Here is a 22659-nt window from a genome sequence, read left to right on the forward strand (position 1 = left end):
CTGGTAGGTGCCCCCATTCGTAGATTGCTATCAAGTGCACAGTTAGGTCGTATGATCTTATATCTGGTAGCGCAGTTCCCCCATTATACTGACTGCGCTAGAGTGCCCCTAATGCCACCCTCGGATGACCTCCGTTCCATAAGAGCGTACGGACTTAATTGTCTGTTGTGACAAAAATATCCTCTGGGATTTCATGGTATGTATTTTGAAGAATGTAAAGCAATTTCGGCAGTGTAACCATCTTGTACATTGTGATCCTGCCTAAAGGTGTTAAGGGCAGTAGTCTCCACCTTTCCGCGTCTCTATAGAATTCTGTCAGGAGACCAGCTGTAGTGGTTACGTAAAGGCCTAGGTATTTAAACCCATCTCTGTTGATGCGTAGGTGCCCTGGGAGGTCTCTCATGTCTAGGTGCCCACCCACCGGGTAGAGGCTCGACTTGTTCCAATAGGCACTATAATTGTCAAATAGTTGAAATGTGATAGGAAGAGTCACGTTTGGGTGGGTAACCTACAGTAGGATGTCGTTGGCATAAAGTGAAATTCCTTCATCTTGAAAGGCCCCAGATTTAGCACCAAAACCTCTAGTGTCTGGGTGTGTCTGAACCATACAGGCCAGTGGTTCAAGAATGAGAGCGAATAGCAAGGGGGCAGTGGGCAACCCTGTCTAGTGCCTCTTCCAATTGGAAATTCCACAGACCTTACTCCGTTGACCGGCACCTTGGCCATCGGTGCTGCATATAGCAAATCTATCCACATCAGGAAGCTGGGTCCGAATCTGAATTTCAGCAGGGCTTGCCGCATAAAGAGCTAGTGGACGAAATCAAATGCCTTCTTGGCATTAGGGACAGAAAGATATGTGGATCGTCCCCATCTTTTACCGTTTTCAGCCAGTTATAGAGCCGGCGGAGAATGAATCTCGTTGAGCTCTTCGACATGAACCTGGTCGGTAGTCGCGTGGCTAAGATAGTGACCAGGATTTTCAATTCCACATTTAATAACGAAATCTGACTTTAAGAACTGCAGTCTGTGGCAGGCTTCCCTGCTTTATAGATCAATACTATGATGGCATTGTGGAGATCTGTGGGGAGAACTCCCTTGGCAAACATCTTGAGGAGGTAAGGGCTCAATAGTTCACTGTTGCTCATAAAGAGTTCGGCCGGTATTCCATTAGGACCTGGGGTTTTACCTGGTTTCTGCTTGCCTATAGCAGCCACTACTTCTTCTAGGGTAAACTCTTCTTCGAGTGCTAATTGGTCATCTAGGGACAGGGTTGGAATAGTGACGGCACTTAAGCAGTCTCTAATCTGGGATTCATCCGCAAGAGCTATGGTCTTATAAAATACGGCATAATATCTCGCAAATACTTCGGCGATCTCCTGTGCCGAAGTATATGTAGCTCCACCCTCCTAGAAGGACTGTACCCTTTCTGTGTCTACCTTTTTTTGCCCCAGCCAGGCAGGCAATCTACCCGCCCTATCTCCCGCCTCATACAGGTAGTGTTGTGCGGATAAAATCAAGGACTTTGCCTCTTGGCGTACCAGTGCCTGGTATTTCCTGTGGATAACCGTGATTTGACACATTATTAGCTGGTCTACGTCTGGTCCTTCGCACCCCTCCAGATCTATAAGTTTGCCTTCTAGGGCCCCTATCTCCCGAACTTCCTTCTTCGTCTTATGCGGGATAATGTTTTGTACCCTGTCTCTGAGTGCTTTCCTCAATGTGACTCCTGACAACATGGAGTCTTTGTTTTCAGTAAAGTACAGTTCAGTGTCCACCCTAATGTCACGAGCCACTGTCTCGTCCTTTAGTATCCATGATTTAAGCCTCCATCCAGCCTGTGATTCATGGCTTCTCCCTCCCACTGTAAGCCATAGGGACGAGTGATCAGATAAACCCCTTGTCAGGTATTCCACCCTCTCAAGCACACCTATCTCTCCTGCTGGGGTTAGAATATAATCCAGCCTAGAGAACACCTAATGGGCTTATAAATGGTTGTTTAGGTGGTGTTGACGCCAGAGATTAGTTTATCCCAACGTTGTCAGGAACCCAGCCAGTGGCGTGACATCCCGCTGCCCGGGGCCAAACTCGTGCGGTCCAAGTGTGGATCTACTACATCATTGAAGTTCCCTCCCACGATGTGTGTTGAAGAGCCAGCCTCCAGTAAAATCTGGGCCACCTTATTCAATGTCTGTCTTTGGAGTCAAACAGGGGCATAGACCCTAACTAGTGTGATGTCTCTACGGCCCCACATCCCCAGGACTGCAACATATGTGCCATTGGGGTCAGCCCATGATTTGTTTATTATAAAGGGGGTATTTCTTCCAGTTTAAGCTCGCTACCTCTCTATAACATGTGGAAAAACCAGCTTGTGCCAAGGTCTTGTATGCTCCCCTGTCCAGGAACCTGCATTGTCAGCCTTGTAAGTGTGTCTCCTGGAGGAAAGCGATATTGGGTTTCAGTCTCCAAAGGTATGTGGTGACTAATCCTCTCTTGATCTTATTTCTGAAACCGTTGACATTCCATGTCATTGATGAGTATCCCTTATCACCATGTGCGACTGGTTTGCCCATCTATTGTGTTTCAAGGTGGTGTATTACCAGTGTCTGCAAATCCTGCTGCTGCCCCTCTTTCTGCTATCACTGCATTAAGTATGGAAACTAAAATTACCCCTCCCCAACTCGTCCCTGAAGTCTGAGTCCTCTTTCAGGTCCTTCCCTCCCCACTTTCACACGCTACTCATATACCGTAACCCCACTGTCAACACGACAACTTTGTCTCAGGTTAGGCTTGAGAGGTGTGTACCTCCCTAACTAAACTCCCAACCTAGAACAAAAAGAACATTTTAAGCAAAGTATAGAACAAAACACCCAATGGGTGTGTCTAACGTCCTTCACAGGGCATCTAGTGCCGACTCACTGTCCCCTGGTTATCTGCCATGCCTGGTTTGTCTCGACATTCTTTGCCTCCATCACATGAGGTCATCAAGTCAGGGTCTTGGGTGGCAGCGGCTGGGGTGGGTCCTCCATGTGGACGATCTCCTGGAACAGTGGATGTTCACTATCCGATTCTAATGAAAGTTCTTTCTCCATCAGGTCTGGAGCGGCCTGTTTTCGATGTCTACGTTGTTTCCTCTTGTTTATCCTTTGTGGTGGTTCATCCTCCATGTCTGAGGACCTAGCCGCTCCTGAGAGGCATCGTCCTGTCAGAAGTGGTGTACCTGGCATTTCCTGTTCGGAGGGCCATTTCATAGACCTTTCCTCTCCTTCTGAGGTTTGAATTGAGTCCCTCTGTGTGTGTCAGGGTTATGGGTTACTTGTGAATCGTGCCTTCATCCCAGGAGTGGACGTTCCTCTATCCAGGTCCATGCTTCCTCGGGCATCAAAAATAAGAGAGTTTTACCTTGATAAATGACCTTAAGCTTCACCGGAAAGAGCAACATGTATTGAATGTGGAGGGTTCGCAGTTTTATTTTAACTGAGTCAAATGTTCGCCGCTGTTTCTGGACTTCACAGGAGTAGTCTGGTAAAACCATTAATTTTTTATTAGAATGTCGGACCTCTCCAATACGTTGCATCTCTCAAATTATTAAGTCTCGGTCTTGATAGTTTATGAAGCGGGCAATTAGCAGCCGAGGCAGTGCTCCGTCTTTTGGTTTGAAACTGGGCATCCTGTGGGCTCATTTAATAACAAAGATAGACAAGAATTATGCTGCTGGAAGAGAGTCCCTGAGCCATTTATCCAGAAAGGAGCCCACATTGAAGCCCTCTATTCCTTCTGGAAAACCCACGAAGCGCACATTGTTTCTTCGCACGCCGTTTTCAGCTTCGCCCACCCTCCAGGAGTCATGCCTGAGGGTAGCTGTAAGTTCAGTGACCTCTTTACTGAGAGTGTGGGTCGTGCCTTCCATCTCCGATACGCAGCTTTCTGCCTGAGTCACTCTCTCTGAAACACTGCGCAAATCCTGGCGGAGTCGAATGACTTCAGAATGAACCATGCCTATTTTTCCCTCTAGTGCCTCCCTGAAAGACTGTATCGCCTGTAAAATTGGTGCGATATCACGCAGTGGTGGTGTCTCCCTCTCCGCTCTGTGTTGCGGGCCCATGACTTTTGTGTATCTGTCCATTTTCCCCTGTTTCAGGGATCTCGGTTCTTTTTCTCTGGCCATACTGGGTGATTGTGTTTTGACTGTTGCACGTCTGGGTGCACTGAAGCGCTGCCACTTATGGCAATATTGAGGTCCCGGGCAGCCGTCCTCCAGTATGATAGTATGGGTATCTGGTTCTGTGAGGGCTTACCGTGATGCACTAATGCTAACTAATGTTTGGGTCTCTGAGCTTTCATAACGCCGCAGGGGAGCCGGACACTTCCAATCAGCCATGGCATGCAGGTCGTAGTCCAGTCAATGGTGACGCCAGGGACCCCCGGCCAAGCCTCTCCTACTGGCTAGCGCTGTTATTCAGGGCCCAGGTTTTCGCTTTCCCAGGGAGAGGCCATTACTGTATAGGCCACACAGGATCCCCAAGTGGGGGCACAAGAGTCTCACGAAGCGCCCCTCCTATTGCAGTGTCCAGGGGAGGGAGAGTCCCCCTTGAGATCATACAGAGTTTTGCTGTGGGATCGCACCTCTCCTGGCTCCACATGGCCACTCAGCGGTGTTGTTGCATCCTCATGTGCCCCCACGGTCACCCAGTCTCTGAGGGCCCAGAAGGCAGGGGGAAAGTGTCACTATATGCTGAGGTCAGGTGGGGGGAGGGGTACTCCCACTAGCTCACACAAAGTCTTCTTGCCTGGGGGTTCCGCTCTGCAATCTCACACAGGGGTGTCTCCCAACGTCCTTCACCACATTGTCCTCCCAGCTCCAAGTCCCGCACTCCCTATGGTCTTTATTTACTCCCTGCGGCAGGGGGGAAACCCTCCTGCTGCCCCCGTCAAACCTCAGCCATCAACCGACCAGGGGTGTTCCAGCGCTGCACGCCCTGCTAGGGAAGCCTTGTCCCGCCCACATCCGACAGCGGTGAGGACTTGCCAGTGCAGAGGCCTATACTTACCGTGCGGCGCCCTTCCGCGCTGCTGGGGTGCCTGATACATCTGCCCGTCCTCAAGGTGTGCATGCCACTTGGGAGAGGCCGAAGAAGGGGAAGGGCAGGGGCAGTCTATCCACACTGACCTGCTCATATTGGCATCAATGGCGCCGCCTCCGGGATCCTTCTTTAGCGCTTGTATCCCCTCCTCGTGGTGCTGGACCGATCTTGCCACAGTCTGCATTCCGGGTCCGCCACAAGCAGGGTAGCCCCTGTTGCATGTGTGGAGTTTTGAATGTCCCATTGGTCTGTCTGCTCTCCAAGTGCAGCTGCAGCACGGAGGAAAGAAAGGAAGGGAAAGAGCAGGGGCCGGCTGACCCTCCCAGCCCCGGGCTCCCGCTGGCACCATGGACGTCATCTCAGGAGTCCAGTCACGGCCACTCACTTCCCACCTGCCGATGAGTTTATTGTGCCAGCGCCGCCATCTTGTGTGATTCCTGGCGGCCTCGGGCTGATTATCACTCGCCTCATGAGTCCCAGTTCTGCGGCGTGACCCAAACATGGCCACCGCGGCCCTCGATTGCCGCTTAGAATGCCATGGATTGAGGATTTCACTGCATTAGACGGTAAGCAGCCAGGAAAAATGTAGGATTGTCTACGGGCCTCCGGAGAAAGCAGCTACTCTGCCATGTTGCTGGCCACGCCCCATCACCTCCTACATTTAAACATGTATTCATCAGATTAACTTTCTGCCTCAACCCTTAGAGAACATTTTGTTTAGGCTCGGATGCTGTGGACTCTAAGAAATGATGCTGGTAATATGGCTACAAGTTTGAGTCTTTGGCTTGTGTTAATGTATTTGTACATAAGGGAGCCTAAGAAATAGCCCCGGACAAAATTTAAGGAGCTTAGACTACAGACATGGCATAGAGCATTAGTACAGAGCAAGAAGGGTGAAAATACCGATTTAGCAGACCGTTTGGTTTAATTCATGGATTCAGCGGTAAGGTTGTTTACCAGAAATACTATTTCTGAGCCAATAGTGATTAAAATATAATTATGGTGGGGTAGAGCCAACACAGTTCCAGAACTGCTGCTTTCCTGAACTACTCTGTTTAGACTCCCTTCACTTAGGCTGTTCTTCCTCTCCTGGGTGGTGGTGGGGCCAAGTGACGGTGCATCCTGGTGGCAGATTAGTACATGTCAGGGCATCCGGTTATCAGACGTGGGGGTCTGCACTTGACAGTAAACTGGAAATCACCCTTATTCTCCTCTACTGCACTGGAACAGTCTGCTCCAGGAATGGCAGCAGCGGGCCACTTCTAAAGGGCTACATTCCATAAGGAGGTAACGTGGAAAAAGGGTGTGTGGAGCTTCTGGGGGTACCGGCCCCGCAGGAGCCCTGAATGAGATCACAGCTGTGTTGTGGTGAAGGCCTGAAGGTGGATGTAAGCAATCTGATGGCCTCTAGAGACAGGTAAAGGGAAAACAGACTGTTCATACTTGTGAAGGGGTAAATTGTTAAACTCAGGAGAAACTTCCATTTGTTTGTCCCTGTAAGGGTCAAACAAACTCTGAAAAGAAATGTCCCCAAAAGAACAGAAAGTGAAGCTAAAGAAAAGAATGATTTCTGTGGATCAACGCAACTCTCCAGTGACTGCTAAGAGACTGATTCAGTGGTAGAACATCCTTCTGCCCAGGCTTAAACAAGGGTTAGCTATCGCTGAAGCTCAAGGAGCTTCAGCAAAGCAGCCAACCTAATGAAAATAAGCCATCCTCATTAGAGGGCAACTAAAGGCCATGAAGCACTGGGTAGATAACAATAAGGAAGCTGTATAGGAGCTGGACTGACAGATTTTGGCTGTAGTGGAAGTAGAAGGAAAGCAGAAAGGAGCAGGTCAGAGTAAGCATTTTGAGCAATGTGTTAACTCACTGACTAATGTAGAGTCCAAGACACAGTTCTTGGAGAATAAGCTGCTCACCTAAAGATAATTGGACTACCTTCACCAGAAGAATGGGAAGGCCTGAGGACAGTGCTTCAGAAAGGGGCATGGTTGCAGAAGGAAGTCATAGGAGCAGATGCTGACTTTTGGATAGCACTAGGGGGGGGAAGGGGGTCAGGGAATACATTAGACTCCAGGCTAGGGGCCCACAGGGAGTAGAACAGGACAATGGTAATTTTCTGGTGGATTTAGTGCACCCAAGCCACATGACCGCGTCACTAAAAGTGGCGGGAAATAAACCTGACTTAGTTTTTGAAATGAGGGAATATACATGTCTTTCCAGATCTGAATCGGGGTACACTCTTGAAGAAACAGGGTCTGCAGAAGATCAAGAAAGACTTAATTTTGTGGGGTGTAAAGCTTTATTACTGTTTCTAGCTAACCTAAGAGTGAAAACACAGAGGCAAGGCATTTTTCATTACTCAGCCTGAGGCAGCCTGGTAGTTTCTTAGCTCCTGTAGAGAGCTAACTTGTTGTACTGTTCGCCTGTATAAGTTTGTGAAGATTAGTCTTTAAGATTACAGACAGCTTGATGCCTTACTCTCCAGTTTAAAGACTACAAGGTGCTAATTCTAAAGTATTTCCTCTATTAGTGAGTTCATTCTGTTTTAACCCTCTCTGTGTCCTACTCCTGTCCCCATGGCCATAGATATGTTCCATTATCGGTGTGTTAAAAAAGAGAGCATAAACAAGATGTCTCAAAAAATGTAAATGGGGAGCAGTTTCAGAGTGTTTCATTCACCTGCGGGAATGTCGCCCTTTCATTGTTCTGACAAGCCTTTGTATTTGTATGGCTCATTCTGCTTTTCCCAATACAAAATATGAAACTTTAAAATATGATTATGTCCCTTGGCTTTTGATTAATGATTTTTTAATTCTGATGCAAGTGCCAGGTAGTGAGTAAAGTAATCCCCCGTTATTTGTTGGTTTTGCTATATTCTCCTTCCATTACAATTGCAAATACTCCTTATTTGCTTTTGTTTACATATAATTAGTTTGTGTATTCATTCACTTGCTCCCCATTTGTGTTTTTGTATTTATATTCAATTGTATAGCTTCACTGTCTTTATTTTGTTTCAAATCTTTTTATTGGTTTTATCTATTAACACATACCTACTTCCAGAGGCTGATGAGGAAAAATGGGGGATTGGGGTAAATTATAAGTACGGCTATCGCTTTTATGGAATTTTTTGTTGTTGAGATTTCCGTCTGTATTTATCCATATTTATTTTTGGCCATCTTATTGCATTTATCCATATTTATTTTGAGAATAAATGGAGTCGTAAAATGGTATATTTTCATATTTATTTAACTCTTAGACATTCACTCATATGTTGACGCCTGTCGCGTTTTAGCAAATTAAATAGCCACATATAACAAAACACTATACCTACAGGTGCATATTAGCATTATACTACAAATATATGTTAACTTATACCTGTATTTAAGCAAATCTCATCCTCTTTTTAACTCCCCAAGCTGTCCACATGGAGAGTCTGTTACAAAAAACGTAATTTTCAGTATTTTTCCACTTTAAAAAATAAATACATACAGGAAACACATAGTTTTCTGTCTGTCTTTATCAGTAAAAATCAGTAAATACGGATAACTGGGAGCCCTAACTATAAGGGGGAAACCAGGTAAGGTGCAGTTGGTGAGGGTCTGTGGGGGTGAAGTACACATCAAAGATGCCACCTTGAGGTGGGAGTCCAAGGTGACCTACAGGGTCCGACAGGGTATTGTGCTTGTGCGGACTGGCGAGTGTCCTTATGCAGCTGGCGTGACTTTGTCAGGAGTGTGCCTGAATACACACAGGTTTAAGGGGCGTGCGAGTGCTCTAAATTCTTAAGCCAGAAATCGCACGCATGGGTCCCTTTTTATGTAGCCAGTCTGTATGGTTTGTCATTGTGCCCGTTCCCCATTTTTGCAGTTTTTTTTTAAAACTGTTTTTATTAGGTTGATTATACAGAAAAAAAGGTATAACGTGAAAACTTTCCACACTACATAGCCAGTACAATTTTTTACACATTAATGAGGTACGATAAAGTCATTGTCACAATGCAATTTCTTATAAATGACAATCCCAATCGCGTCCAATGTTTTTAAATCTGCGTTTCAGATACGCCAAAGTCTCGGCAGACCCCTGTGCGCTGCCCGCGGGACTCCGCATTCAGTCATTAACTGGTGTGGCCGTCTCAGCGTCTGCAGTTTCTGATTGCGCTGAGAGGTATAGTTTCAAAGGGCTCCAAATGTCTCGTGGGTGGGATGATGGTAGCAATAATTCGGCATATGCATTCAATTGGTCTTGACAAAATATGAGGTAATTTAACCATTCTTTAAATTTGGGTGCCCTGCCTCTTCCCCATCTGCAGACCACCCTGTGTTTGGCTAGCAAGAGCGCTAAGGATATGTATTTCCTGAATGGGACAGCGAGTTCCTTGGTGTATCCTAGTACTGACAAGTGGGTCATTGGGTATGTGTAACCCGGTCATCTGATCAAACGCCCCTAATACTTCCGCCCAGTATCACCCTACGGGAGCACAGTCACAGGCAAGATGTCTAAAGTCCGCGCCCTCCCTTCCACATCTGTCATAGCGGTCAGTGTCTCTTAAATTAAAGCGCATAAGTCTTGCAGACATATAGGAGAGGCGGTGTAAGTATTTATAGTGGATAATTCGCAGTCTGCTGTTAGCAGATATTATCCCAGTCTGTTGGCAACAGTAAATCCATTGCTCGTCTGTTAAGGGGAAGCCTAAGTCTTCCTCCCAGTGCACTCGCGCAGTGGGGGTTTCGTGTGGACTTTCTGCTTGGGTGGTCCGATAGACCATGGATACTACATGTGTGGGAGTGGCTTTCTGAAGCAGGGCGTGCAATGGGGCCATTATGGGGGAGTTCATGTGGGAAGTCTGGGGTCAGGGTCTTGATGTCCTGTTGGAGTCTAACATACAAGAAGGGCTCGAGAGGAGTGGGTGAGGTCTCCCCAAAGAATTCCTCTCTCGTGCAAAACTTCCCATTTTTGTAGAGGTCTCCCCAGGTCCGGGCCAAGAATTTTCGGAGTAGTTGCCGGCATCCTCACTCTTGTGTAACCGGGAGGTCTAATCTGCTTTGGAGAGGCAGCAGGGGGGAATACATAATGTCCAGTTGAAGGCGGCGGGCTAGATCCCTCCAAGCGCTGTTCGTTCAGTCGACCGTGGTCAAGGCATTGCTTCTGGGGATAGTGGGCGAGCTTAGATAAGCCGAGTAGGTGGTTGGGGCCATGTGTCCGTTCTCTACTGCTAGGTGGGGCATATAGGGCGGTGGGTCCATCCAGTATGCAGCGTAGTGGGCTTGTGCACTGCTAAAGTATAGTTCCATATCTGGAATTTCAAACCCTCCGGCACTAAATGGGCGAGTGAGGGTTCCCCATTTTAATCTAGATTGTTTACCACCCCAAGTAAGATGGATGGGTTGGGACGTTTTAAAAAAAAGTTTTAAAAAAGTATCCACTGGGGGCGTATGGAATGTTAATGAATAAGTACAATAATTTAGGGAGGATTACCATTTTTATCAACAAGGCTGACCCTACCATTGAGATCGGCACGGCTATCCATCTAGTGATCTTGTCATTCAGGAGGTCCAGCACCCGCCCGTAGTTGGCTTTTATCAATTCCTCCCCATCGCTAGTTACCACTATTCTCAAGTATTTGACTGCGTCTTCACACCAGGCGAGGGGATAGTCTGGTTCAAACTTTGTCATTACGGCTGTGAGGGGAAATATTTTAGATTTGCTCCAATTTATGTTAACTCCGGATAATCGCCCAAAGAGGATCAATACACGCAATATTGGGTCGAGGCTGTCTTCGGGGTTGTGGAGATAAAGGGTGAGATCATCTGCATGCAGCAAGATTAAAATTTGTCGCTCAGGGTAGATAAGGGTGTATTTTCAATAGTGCTGGCGTATTTTAGCTGCTAGGGGCTCTATCGCAAGGACAAAGAGGAGGGGCGACAGAGGGCACCCGTGCCTTGTTCCTCTAGCTATGTTGAAAGCGGGAGAGCGGGTGCCATTGATTAGTGTGCTGACCTGTAAGTCTGTATAAAGTAATTGAATCCAAGCCAGAAAGGGTATGGGGAAACCCATCCGCCTAAGTACAAAAGCCAGATAGTCCCATTCCAGGGAATTAAAGGCTTTGGTGGCATCTAAAAAGACAGCCACTGCGTTTGTGTCAGGGTCAATGTCCTGCAAGATGGCAAATAAGGTTCTAAGGTTATGCGACGTCCCTCTGACTGGAACGAAGCCCGATTGGTCTGGCAGAACTAGGGCAGTCATTAGGTGGCTAATGCGGTTCGCTATTATTTTGACTAGAATTTTACAGTCGACGTTGATAAGAGAGAGCGGCCTGTACGACTCGCACTGGGTGGCCGGCATGCCAGGTTTTAGGAGGGAAATGATGAGCGCTTCGCGCATTGTCTGGGAAAGGGTCCCTGTTTCTGTAACCTCTTCATATACTTGCCGAAGATTTGGAATGAGGGTGGTGCTGAATGTTTTATAAAATTCGGCCGTAGACCCGTCTGGGCCAGGGGCCCGGCCAGATGTAGCTGCATGATCACATGACTTATCTCGTCATCCTCAAAATCTGCAAGGAGAAACTCCCTTTGGGCATCGTCTAGCCAGCCTATGGCCATGTCTTCAAAGAAGGGGGCAAATTCTACTGGTTGCGTTCTGTGGGATTTATTTAATGTGCTGTAAAATTTGCTAAATGTAGCTTCGATGTCTGAGGTGTTTCTATGCAGTTATTTCAAGTATGGTATTCGGGGAATCTGGGTGGGCGGGTTATTGCTGCGAGCACTTTCCCTGGACTTTCTCCCTCTCCGTATTGTCGGGCCTGGTAGTATTTCCCCCTGAATTTGCACTCTTATTCCGCAGTTTCCTGGTATTCAGTTATCATGTCTCTTGTATGTGCCTGCAGTTCTGGGATAGGTGTCCTCTGCATTTGACCGTCTAGGTGTTTTAGGTCTTTTTTTCTAGTTTGTAAAGTGTGTTTCGAATGTCTTTTAATATCCTCCCTCCTTTGGCAATACAAATGCAGCGGATAGTTGCTTTAAAAGCCTCCCACACAGTGGAGTATTGTGTCACTGAGTGTACATTTCGTGGGAAGAAGTCCTCTTAAAGACGGGGTCTAATAGTGCATGTGTGGGCAAGCGCCAAGACCTGTATGGTGAATCCTCGCAGGGGAGAGTAAGGGTTATTAGCACGGGTGAGTGGTCTGAGTAGGTACGTGGCAAATACATTGCCTGGGTGAGCCACGGTTTCAATCCCCTGGATAGGATCCATCCATCAATGCGTGACAATGAGGAGTGTACAGTGCAATGGCAAGTCCCTTCTCTACCGTTAGGGTGAAGACTGCGCCAGGCGTCGATCAGCCCGTGGTCCATGATGATATTTTTTAAATGGCGTTAAGAGTTTGAGTAGTGGTATGATTGTGGGTGTGATCGGTCAATGGACGGATCTAGTGTGATATTGAAATCCCCACCCCATATCACATGCACAGAGCCAATGTCCAGGATATTTTGCCCCACAGGATATGGAAAAATTCGGGGTCATCGACTTTGGGGCCGTAGCAGCTGATGAATGTTATAAATTGGGAGGCTATCTGTCCCCATAAGATGCAGTAGCGTCCTACTGGGTCTGTGTGTGAGCCAATAGAGGTGTAGGGGAGTCTGTGTTTGATCAGTATGGTAGTGCCTCGTGCATACGTGGAATACGAGGAGAAGCTGCAATATGTCGCCCAGTGGGCTGCGAACATGGGTGGGCGGTTGGGCCGAGGTGTGTCTCTTGTAGCATAGCATATTGTAAATTATGTCTATCTAGGTATGCTAGAATATGCCTGCATTTGCGGGGGTTGCCTAGGCCGCGCATGTTCCATGTTAGGACATTTATAACTAGGGGAGCTATGACGGCTCATCCCAGGTGCATTTTTTAAACTGTGCGATAGGTGTCGTAGCCATGTTGTGTGAACAAACTGCGTGTGTGTGGCGATTAGTCATCGTGTCGTCGTCTAGTGGCATAACAATAACTTTCCCTCCTCCCCCCCCACCCAATTCAGCAGCCCAATCCTGCTGTGCCATATGGTCCTCCCTCCCCACCCTGACATCCCCCATAACAAGGCTTCCAACAGGGGAGCGTAGGGTAACACCTGTAACAATGAAAGACCAAATCAGTTTAGGGATTTCCTATTGGGTAGAAGCTAAAGGGCGACACAGGGTCTCCTTGATGGTGCTCGGGGACAAGTATAATGTCTCACAATGCCAAGTGTTCCGTCTTTGCGTTATGGTACGGGAGGTGGACGTATTTCTCCATGTGGCATCCTCAATGGAGGTGGTGCGACTTTTGCTGTACAGATGCAGTATACAGGGTGTGTGCGCAATGATGTCAGCACCGAATGGCATCCTTGGGTGGTTGGCAGACTTATTACAATATTTCTATCATTCTATATCTGATAGGGCAGCAGTGGCAGTGGTTGGGCTGGAAGGAGAGCCTCGGCAAGAGGGTCTCTTGGATAAGGATTTCCAAAAGTTTTTTTTTTCTTGGAATGTGATTTTCAGGTGCGCCTGGAACAGCATGGCATACTCAGTGTTCGCCTGTTGGAGTTTTTTCTTGACAGGGAGGAACTTTCTGCCGGCCTCCTGGACCGCCATGGTGAAGTCCGGGTATATGGCTGTTTCCGTGCCTTCAAATAACAGTTTCTGTTTCACTCATGCTAGACATAAGGCAGCATTGCCGTCTCGGTAGTTTAGCATCCTCGCGATTATTGGTCTCTGGGGAGGGTTCCCGGTGGAGGTCGGGTGGTCAGCGACTGGTGAGCCCTTTCCACTATTAGCACTGTGGAGAATGCTTCTCTTCCAAAAAGTGTAGTTAGTAGGTGTGCAACACATTCCTCCATTTTGTCTGTGTTTGTGGATTCCGGTATGCCGAGAATTCTGAGGTTGTTCTTCCGTGATCTAGATTCCAAGTCCTCATTCTTGGCGGCTATCACTTTTAGGACTTTTTCCATGATTAGCATCTTCTCTGTGTTTGCTGTGGAAGTGTCCTCTAGCTCTGAGATGCGCTGCTCAGTGTCTTTGATGCACGCTTCGTGGTGATCGAGCTTATGTGTAACATTGTCTAGCCGCGTGCACATGGAGTCCATCTTGGCTTCTATTGAGGTTAAGCTAGATTTCATGGTGAGGAGCAGTTCCTTCAGATCTTCGGTTGATGTGGATGCCCCTGTGGTGGGGGCATCTGTAGTGTCTGTGCGTCCGCCTCAATCTGGGTCCTAGGGGACTTACGAGCCTCGAATGGTATTTTGGTTTGTTTCCCATCCGTCTTCCCCATTGTGCACTCTGTGGGACGATTTTACCAGCTTGTTATCGCAGAGCGATTTGAGGGGTAAAGATTTCGTGGCGGTTGAGCAGCTGCGCGGTGTGCGGCAGTACCGGACAATAGCAAGGTTGAGAGTGTTCGATCTGCAGGGTTGTAAAAAGCTCTCAAGAAGGGACTCCACAGGAACCCGCTGGACACCCCGCACACGCCGCCTGTTTAGGGAGTATAAGGCCTTGAGCGTTCAGCTGCCGGTCAGTTGTGACTTCTGTTCCCGTAGGGGCTAGCAGCCAATTCCTGCCGTGACCGTCAAGGGGGAGGTCCCTTATGTTGAAGTGTGGCATTTGCCTTGCCCGGTTAAATCTCCTTCACTGCCCCTTTAGGAGGTGCTGCGGGGGGTGTATCAATTGCAACTGTAAGGGAGGCAAACTCTGGAACATGGATTATACTCAGTCAGGCTATGTACCGCGGTAATGAAACGTTTTCTTCACTTTTCAGGGAATGGATAGGGCTCCTTTTTGCTGTGTCTGTTTGGGGCAGCGCCACTACATGCCAGGGTGTCCCTCAGGTGCCAGGCGGGGTGCACCCTGCAGGTCTGGTGTGCTCGTCTCTGTGATCCCAGCGGACCCTGCAGGGGTCCGTGGAGGCGCGTGATTAGATCTCTCAGTGCAGCCAGGAGCCTCGGGTCTCGCAGAGGAGTCTGGAGCTGGGGGGGGAGGCGACCGGTGCGTCGCAAGCTGTTTTGCAGCACGGAATCCGCCCGCGGCCCGCAGTGATGCGTTACAGCAATGGGATTGGGGCTCTTGCGGTGCAATGTTCTTGCAGTAGCCACAAAGGGGAGTGGGAGTGGCGGAAACGGGTGTACCGCAGTCCGTTTGTGCAGTGTTATAGCGCAGGGCAGCCCCCACTCACGGGTGCGCTCGGCCGCCATCTTGGGAGAACGGCAGCGCCAGACTCCAGGGAGAGTTTCTCAGTGATTAGGTCAATCTCGTTGGTGTCTCCTGCTGCAATAGTTGGCAGTCTTCCGATCCCGCTGCTGCGCTTTTTTGTATCACTTATGCGGCATTTGAGGAGGATAATTGTGATTGTATGCCCTTTAGCGCCCTCCCCCCCTCCCCTATTTTTGCTGTAATCACTTGTTTAGCTGTGCATAGAGCTGGTATCATAGCTTTTTCTTTATGAATGCCCAGTGGGTAGGTCAGCATATTGAGAAGTCCCAGTCGGAGGTAGCTGAGAAATCTCTGGATTTCGGTCTTACAAATCAAATCAGTGTCTCTCAATTTGTTGTCCCAGTATCTTTTCAGTTTGGGACAGAGACAAAGTTGGTGGTGTGCCTGACTCTCCACAGTTTCGCCTGACTCTCCACATTTGCGCCAGCATCTCAGAGGCGGCTGATTTCCATATTGCACTCCTGGGGAGAGGTAGTGCCAATAATGCATTATTTTAAGCATGTTTCAATTCCAGTAGCGCTACAAGCGGAAGTATATCCGGCCATAGTTTGAAAGTGAAGAGGCATTCTTATTCTGTTTCCTGATGTATTTGCGTCGGGGATTTGCTTGTGGAGCGTGTTGTTAACAATTTGTAGATGTCGGATATCAGTCGTTTATCAGCCATTCAAGTGATCATCCATTCCTCAAAGGGTGTTTACTGCTAGTGTGAGTCTTAATGTGAGGTTGGGTGACCTAGTCTTTGATGGAATTAAATCTCCATGTCTCTTGGTCTGGGACATTGTTGTAGGATTGTACTTGCATAAAGGCTATGAGGCCTTCGTGATCAAAGAGATCGTCAATTTGTTTGAAGTTAGCTGCCTGCCATGCGTGATATTCTTTGCTAGTCTGGGTGGGTATGAAGTTGCCCAGGATGGGCGTGGGCGGCGAAGGGTATGAGGAGGGCGCTTTATTGGTGATTTCTTTGTCCTAGGCTTCAGCTGTTACTGTCGCCACTAGGAAGATCTAGAGGCCCAGTGGTTTCTGTTTTTTGGGGAGCCAGGGTATTTTCCATATATGGATCTACGCTACTGCATGATCGTTAAAATAGCAGTGTTTTTTGGTGAGAGGTCTACCATATTTCTCAGCTGCAAGGTATTAGTTGGTAAGGTGGGTTACTCCTAAGCTCCCTTATTCTACTGGCAAATAGACTCCCGTCCTTGCCTTACCTGGTTTCTTAAACCCCCCTCTTACCCGTATGAAACCCTGTATGAAATTAGATATGTAGTGGTTTGAAGGCTGGAGAGGCCTGGTCTGTATAATAGGATTTGGGGTAGTAGTGCCTTTTTCACCACTGTCAGTATCCTCATTTTATACTCCTTTCTCTTGGGTCCAGTACTTGCATTGATTGACTTCTTGCTTTCAGTTTTGTTTACTCCGCTCCGGACATACTTTTGCCACTCTTCTTTTTGTTCACCTCCCAAAAGAGGTGAAAACATCTGCTCCCTATCCCCTATTTCCCATAACTTTGAATCTTGATTATTTGCTTCAAATTCTTTTGATTGGTGCACTGTTTTTTCTTCTAAATTGCTTTGGACCAAAGCTCTAATAGATGCAGATAAATATAGACTAAAATATTGTGCAGTAATGCAGTGGGCATTGATCAGCATGAAGGTAAGTACTGTCATCTGGGGTAATTGCAAGATGGATGGGGTGACTTTATTGTGGATGTTGCAGTCATGGTGGACTTTGTAGAAGATTTACTGGAATAAGATAAAGTGCGTGGTCCAAACAGAAGATGCTCTTATGGATAGCACCTTTATGCAGCATGCTTCAGCATGAGAGACCCTGTGGAATCTTCTGAATGCCTCAAGGAAGAAAAGTAGGTCTAAAGGAGGCTTCATGCGTGAGGATCTGGAAAAAGGGTTTGGAGGAGGCGTATGGGGGGAGGCTGTTGCGCAAGCACTGCTTGTACGGGCCATATTAAGACCATCTGGATTCTGTGATTTTATCAAACATTGTGCATCCACCTGCTTTCTGCCAGCTAAGCTGGTACATTTGATTTGTATGGTTATAACGACCAACTATGCCATTCTTTTATGGAATTCTGTTTTTTTATCTCCATCAGATCCGTGTGAGAGATGACAAAATGCCGCTGGCTCACATTGCAATAGCCGTTGAAGCTGTTGGCTGGTCTCATCCAGACACTTTTCCGCTTATGGTTGCAAATACTCTGATTGGCAACTGGGATCGTTCCTTTGGTGGAGGCGTGGTGAGTTGACAGATATGTTTCCTTTTGTCCTAATTTGACTTTTACAAAGAAGGCAGTTTCTTTAGAGTGCAGAATAGGGAAGGTCTTCAATGCTGGTGGAGGCTTATATACAGTTTTGATGAATAAAACATAGCTGGTTATTATTTTTTAGCCTAAAGAGGCCTCAAACTTCTAAGGAATGAACCTGCCATTGACCATTTCGGGCATCAAGTGATAATGTAAAATGATAACCTTTTTCCAGCACAGGAAACTAAGAATAGAGAAACATCCAGATTTAGTGCAATCTGCTGTGGGCACTGAGGCCACTGAGCTATTTTACCCAGCTATGGAATGAAAACAGAGGGGAAAAATTGGATGGGGAGGGGGGGGGGGCTGTTTTTGAATGAGGACTTTTGTCAGTGCAGGACACCAGAAGGCTCTGACAAACTGCTCTGAATCTTGTGATGTCCTCTGGGTGGGAAGAGAGGGAGAAAGAAAGACTGCTTTGCTGTAATTACAATCGCACTAAATAAAAATGCATCATGATTGTGCTTTCCTCCCACCGGCCAGCGCTTCTCCCGGCATGATACAAAACGGATGGCTGCAACTTCTCACTCACACAGCTCTTTGGAATTTATTACCCTGTTTGTATAAACTCTGCTGTTCTGAGAAAAACAAGATGTGTTCAAGCTTTACGGATGACACACAAACACAGAAAATAAATAAATAGTTGCCTACAGAAAGAATATAAGGCAGACACAGGCTGCAAACAGAAAATAAATGCATATATAAAAAATTGCTTTAAAAATCCAACACATGCTGCCTTGCAGTTGCATACAGAAAGCAAATTAACAATAACATAAGGTTTTGAAGCTTTACAGACGACACACAAAGGCTAGGCTTCCAGAAACACTTGCAGAAGGTAAAGAAAAAAATAGTGCAGTAAACAGTCCTACAAGCAAAAAAGTGTAAGGCTACAAGTAATTGGACCTTGCTCAGTGGGTGGGAAGAACAACACAAAAAGGAGGGACATTTACAAGAGACTGACCACATACAAGCAAGGATTTACAAATGACACTCAAAATAACAAATAAAAGCAATGGGCGGTCTCACAGAGTGTATACATGCATGCACTGTCTAAGCGAGACCTAAAAATGTCAATGTAAACGTAAAAAAACAAATTGTGAAATACTGCTTTTATGTTTACTTGTTTCCAAAGGATTTAATCTCATTGCAAAGCATTGCAAACAAGCTGTTGATTTGCTTGTATTTGAGCATTGCATTTTATACATGTTAACGGGTAAATAACAAGCCACATCATTAAAAATAACCACAATTTAAAACAACGTAGGCGTTCTAGAACTGATGTCTTCTGTAGTTCATATTTCCATCTCTTTTTCAGTTGTAGACTGTGGCTGCTGTGTAATTCTCTTGGCAGGGTGACACAGTGTTAGAAAATATAGCATTTTTATGTGCTACCTCTATGCCCTTTGGGATAAAAACATGCATTAACTTAATCTAGTTTCTAAAATACCAGGAACCTCTGTTGTTTACATTTGGGTGCGGCTTCTTCTGGAACAGACATTACCTCTCCACAGTTTACCATCCACAAATGTGTCTGGCAGTGTATTCAGGTGGGGTGGTGTGTGCGTGGGTGTGTCTGTCGGTATATGCCACTATTTTTGAGAATGAAATCTAAGAAAGAACATGATACAGAAACATGAACTTCTAATTGTGTAATTATGTTAGCTACTTTTTTTGTTTCTTTTGGCTTACGTGTTTGTACTAGCGTATTTTTTGCTAGCAACTTATTTATTGCTTTGGTTATATGTGTCCCTAGCAGTTGTAGTAGTATTCCCTTATAAGAATGTTTTGTCTAAAGGGTGTGTGGTATTTGATTTAATCTTCCATCCCACTGAGACTCATATCAGGGATGCACTTTTAGGTCTGGTATTATTGAATAAGAATAACATGGAGATATTGTTTTGGAACACCTCTGTAAAGCAGAATTCAACATTTCTATGCCATTTACACATTCACATTGTTCAAAGGCAATTCTGTATGTAATGGTGTGCCTTTTGGGCAATTTCTGTACCTCAAAAACTCCTGGACTTGGCCTGGAGGTCGATCAAGATGGCTGCTCTTTTCGGAGAAACCCATCATGTAAGACCTGACAATTGAAGACTTGAAGCTTCTCAGGAAGCACCCACTGAAGCATGGTTTGTGTGCAGAAGCCATCAGTGATCCAAGTATAACATTTAGAGCAACGGATGAAGCAGAACTGATAACCTGGGGATTCAAGCAGGCATTCCTCCCCACTTTACTTCCAGGCCTCATTGTTGTGTATCTTAGAGTTAGGGTTAGAGATGTTGTACCTTTATGGTTTAAATCTGTTTTATTGATTTTTGAAAGAGACAAAGAACAAACAACAGCACCACATGCTCCTGAAAGCCAGCGCAATGCAGTCAGTTAGTGTCGGCTATAGTAGCATTACTAAGTAAGATGCGAGGAGCGGGTCAACAACAAGGGCCCTCAACAACCAACGCAAAACCCCCAAATCAAAACTCCCCGATAACCCCCCCCCCCCCCTCCCCCCCCTTGTCCACAGTCTACGAATAAAAATAAAGAAAGGAAAAAAGGACGGTCCCCGATACATGCAATTCAGCGTGGCCTTCGAGGCTTGTGTTTCGCAGGGAGTTCAGTATCCGCAAGGCGGAGGAGCCTGAGGTACCGGGGGCACGTTAACTCCCGGAACTCCGTTGTAAGCAGAGACAGAAAGGGTCGCCAGAGCTCCGGGAATTCCGCCCCCTTGCCCGCAAGAGTGAGGGACAACTTCTCCATGCCCAAGATCTTCCACAGCCGCTGTAACCAGCCAGAGTGCGGAGGAGCCTGGGGGGAGCACCAATGTGCTACTATATTCTGAGTGGCTGCCCCTAGGGTAACGGCAATGAGGCGGCCTGTCCGGGATTTCACGAGATATGTTAGCGGGTTGAGTAGGCCAAGGAGAGCATAGGCTGGAAAGCGAGGAAGCTGCGTATCTAGGTGAGCATCTACTTCATCCAAAATTGTTGCCCAGTAGGACTGGATGCGATCACAACTCCACAAAATATGCTCCAAAGTGCCCACCTCTCCGCAGCCCCTCCAGCACCTATCACTAACGCGAGAGTCAAAGCGGTGGAGTCGTTCCGCTGTATGATACCAGTAGGTGGCGACCTTGGTCAGCGTCTCTGTTAATTCTGCATCGTACGCCAAGTGTCGAGCTCTATAGTATATGCTGTCCCATTCTCCATGAGAGAGTCCTCCCCAGCTCCCGCTCCCATCTTGCCCGTCCGGCGTTATAGGTGAGGGTAGTAGCTGCAAGCAAGTGTTTATATAGATCAGAGATGAGTTTTTTTTATCGGAAGACCGAGTAATCAGCCACCTCTCATATGGGGTTAAGAAGCGCTGAGCCCCGGCTTTAATTTGTGGCTGAAGTGCCCAGTGTCGGAGTTGTAAATATTGTAGCTGATCAGACTCCGGAACGCCATGGTGTGTCTTGACTTGTGGGAAGGATAATATGCCCTCTAGATCAAACAAGTGCCCCAGGGACCGGCAAGAGGTAAGACGCCAGCTTGTAAATGCCCTAGGGTCCAACCCAGGGGTGAAATCTGGATTGTCAAACAACAGGGTCATGGGGGAGGGGAATGTGGTTAGTCCATGTGAGGTAGCAGTGCGGTTCCAGACATCTAAAATAGTGCTCGTGATATAAGAGGCGTAAAGGTTGGCCGGCCTATGCTGCTTCCGGAGAAAGGGAATACCCTGTAGAGGCTTCGCCGCAACCGCCTGGTCCTGAAATAGCCAGTGCTTTTCGGATTCTAAACGGCTCCACTCGACTAGATAGCGGAGCTGTGCCGCATAGAAGTAGAGCTGCAAGGACGGTATGCCCACCCCTCCCTGTTCCGGGGGAAGAACCGCAATCTCCTGCTTAAACCGAGGTCTGCGCCCCTGCCATATAAAATGTGCCAGGTCGGACTGGGTTTGTTGAATCCAACCTGCGGGAGGGCACAGCGGAAGAGTTTGGAAGATATAAAGAATTTGGGGGAGTATGGTCATCTTCACAGCCGCGATTCTGCAGAGCCAAGAGAGGGGGTAGTGCTTCCATTTGCCGAGTTCCCTGCGGACATGAGCTCGAAGCCTGTCGTAATTGGCCGTGATGGTGGCTGGGATCGTTGGGCCCAACTGCACCCCCAGGTAAGGGACGTAGTGTCGGACCACTGGAGCGGGTGTTCTTCCTGTATTTGGGCTAATGTGGGCGTGGACAGTGAGATGTTTAAGGCGGTTGATTTATCCACATTAATCTTAAAGCCCGAGGCTAGGGCGAAGTTATGGAGATCAATGAAAAGGGCTCGCAGCGACCGGACGAGGTCGGTGAGGAAAAGCAGAATGTCGTTCCGCATACAAGCTGATCTTATGTATATCTCCCCCAAATTTGATCCCTGCTATAAGAGGGTTTTGTCTAACTCTCCGCGCCAAAGGCTCCATGTAGAGCGCAAATAGGATAGGCGAGAGGGGACATCCCCGTCGGGTGCCCCTCTCGATGGGGAAACGGGAGGACGTCTGTCCATTTACCCGGACCGTTGCTCGGGGCATGTGGTAGCAATTCAACATCCGGGTGCGCAACTTGTCCCCAAAGCCAAACCGGTGCAGGACTTGCTCTAAGTAGGGTCAGTGAACCCTGTCAAAGACTTTTTCAGCGTCAATCGCCAGTAGCATATACTCCCCCTGCGTGTGATGCTTTTTCAATAAGATGGAGTACCCTCTTCGTGTTATCGCTGGTTTTCCTCTGCGAGATAAAGCCTGATTGGTCTGGCTCCACCAGTTGAGTCATGTATGGGGCAAGGCGTGTCGCCAAGATGCTAGTGTATAATTTAATATCAATGTTTAACAAGGAAATCGGTCTATACGCGCCGCAACTTGTAACGTCCTTACCGGGCTTCGGTATAACAATAACTGAGGCCTCCAGCATTTCTTCCGGGATCGCCCCCGCCTGTGCAAATGTGTTAAAAAAATCACGCAGCAAAGGGGCTACCTGGTAGCAAAAGGCTTTATAAAAGGCCGCAGAGTAGCCGTCCGGGCCAGGCGA

General features: G+C 47.4%; 1 protein-coding gene across 1 annotated transcript in view; it reads left to right on the forward strand.

Moving 5' to 3' along the window:
• The window catches only part of PMPCB (peptidase, mitochondrial processing subunit beta), a 266044-nt gene that overhangs the window by 118951 nt on the left and 124434 nt on the right, over positions 1–22659 (forward strand). The window contains exon 8 of the mRNA XM_085654026.1: positions 17415–17558. Coding sequence (XP_085510152.1) covers positions 17415–17558 — 144 coding nt within the window. The remainder of the gene's footprint in view (positions 1–17414; positions 17559–22659) is intronic.

The sequence above is a fragment of the Triturus cristatus genome, chromosome 4_1 (assembly GCF_964204655.1).
Source record: "Triturus cristatus chromosome 4_1, aTriCri1.1, whole genome shotgun sequence".
NCBI classification, from domain to species: Eukaryota; Metazoa; Chordata; class Amphibia; order Caudata; family Salamandridae; genus Triturus; species Triturus cristatus.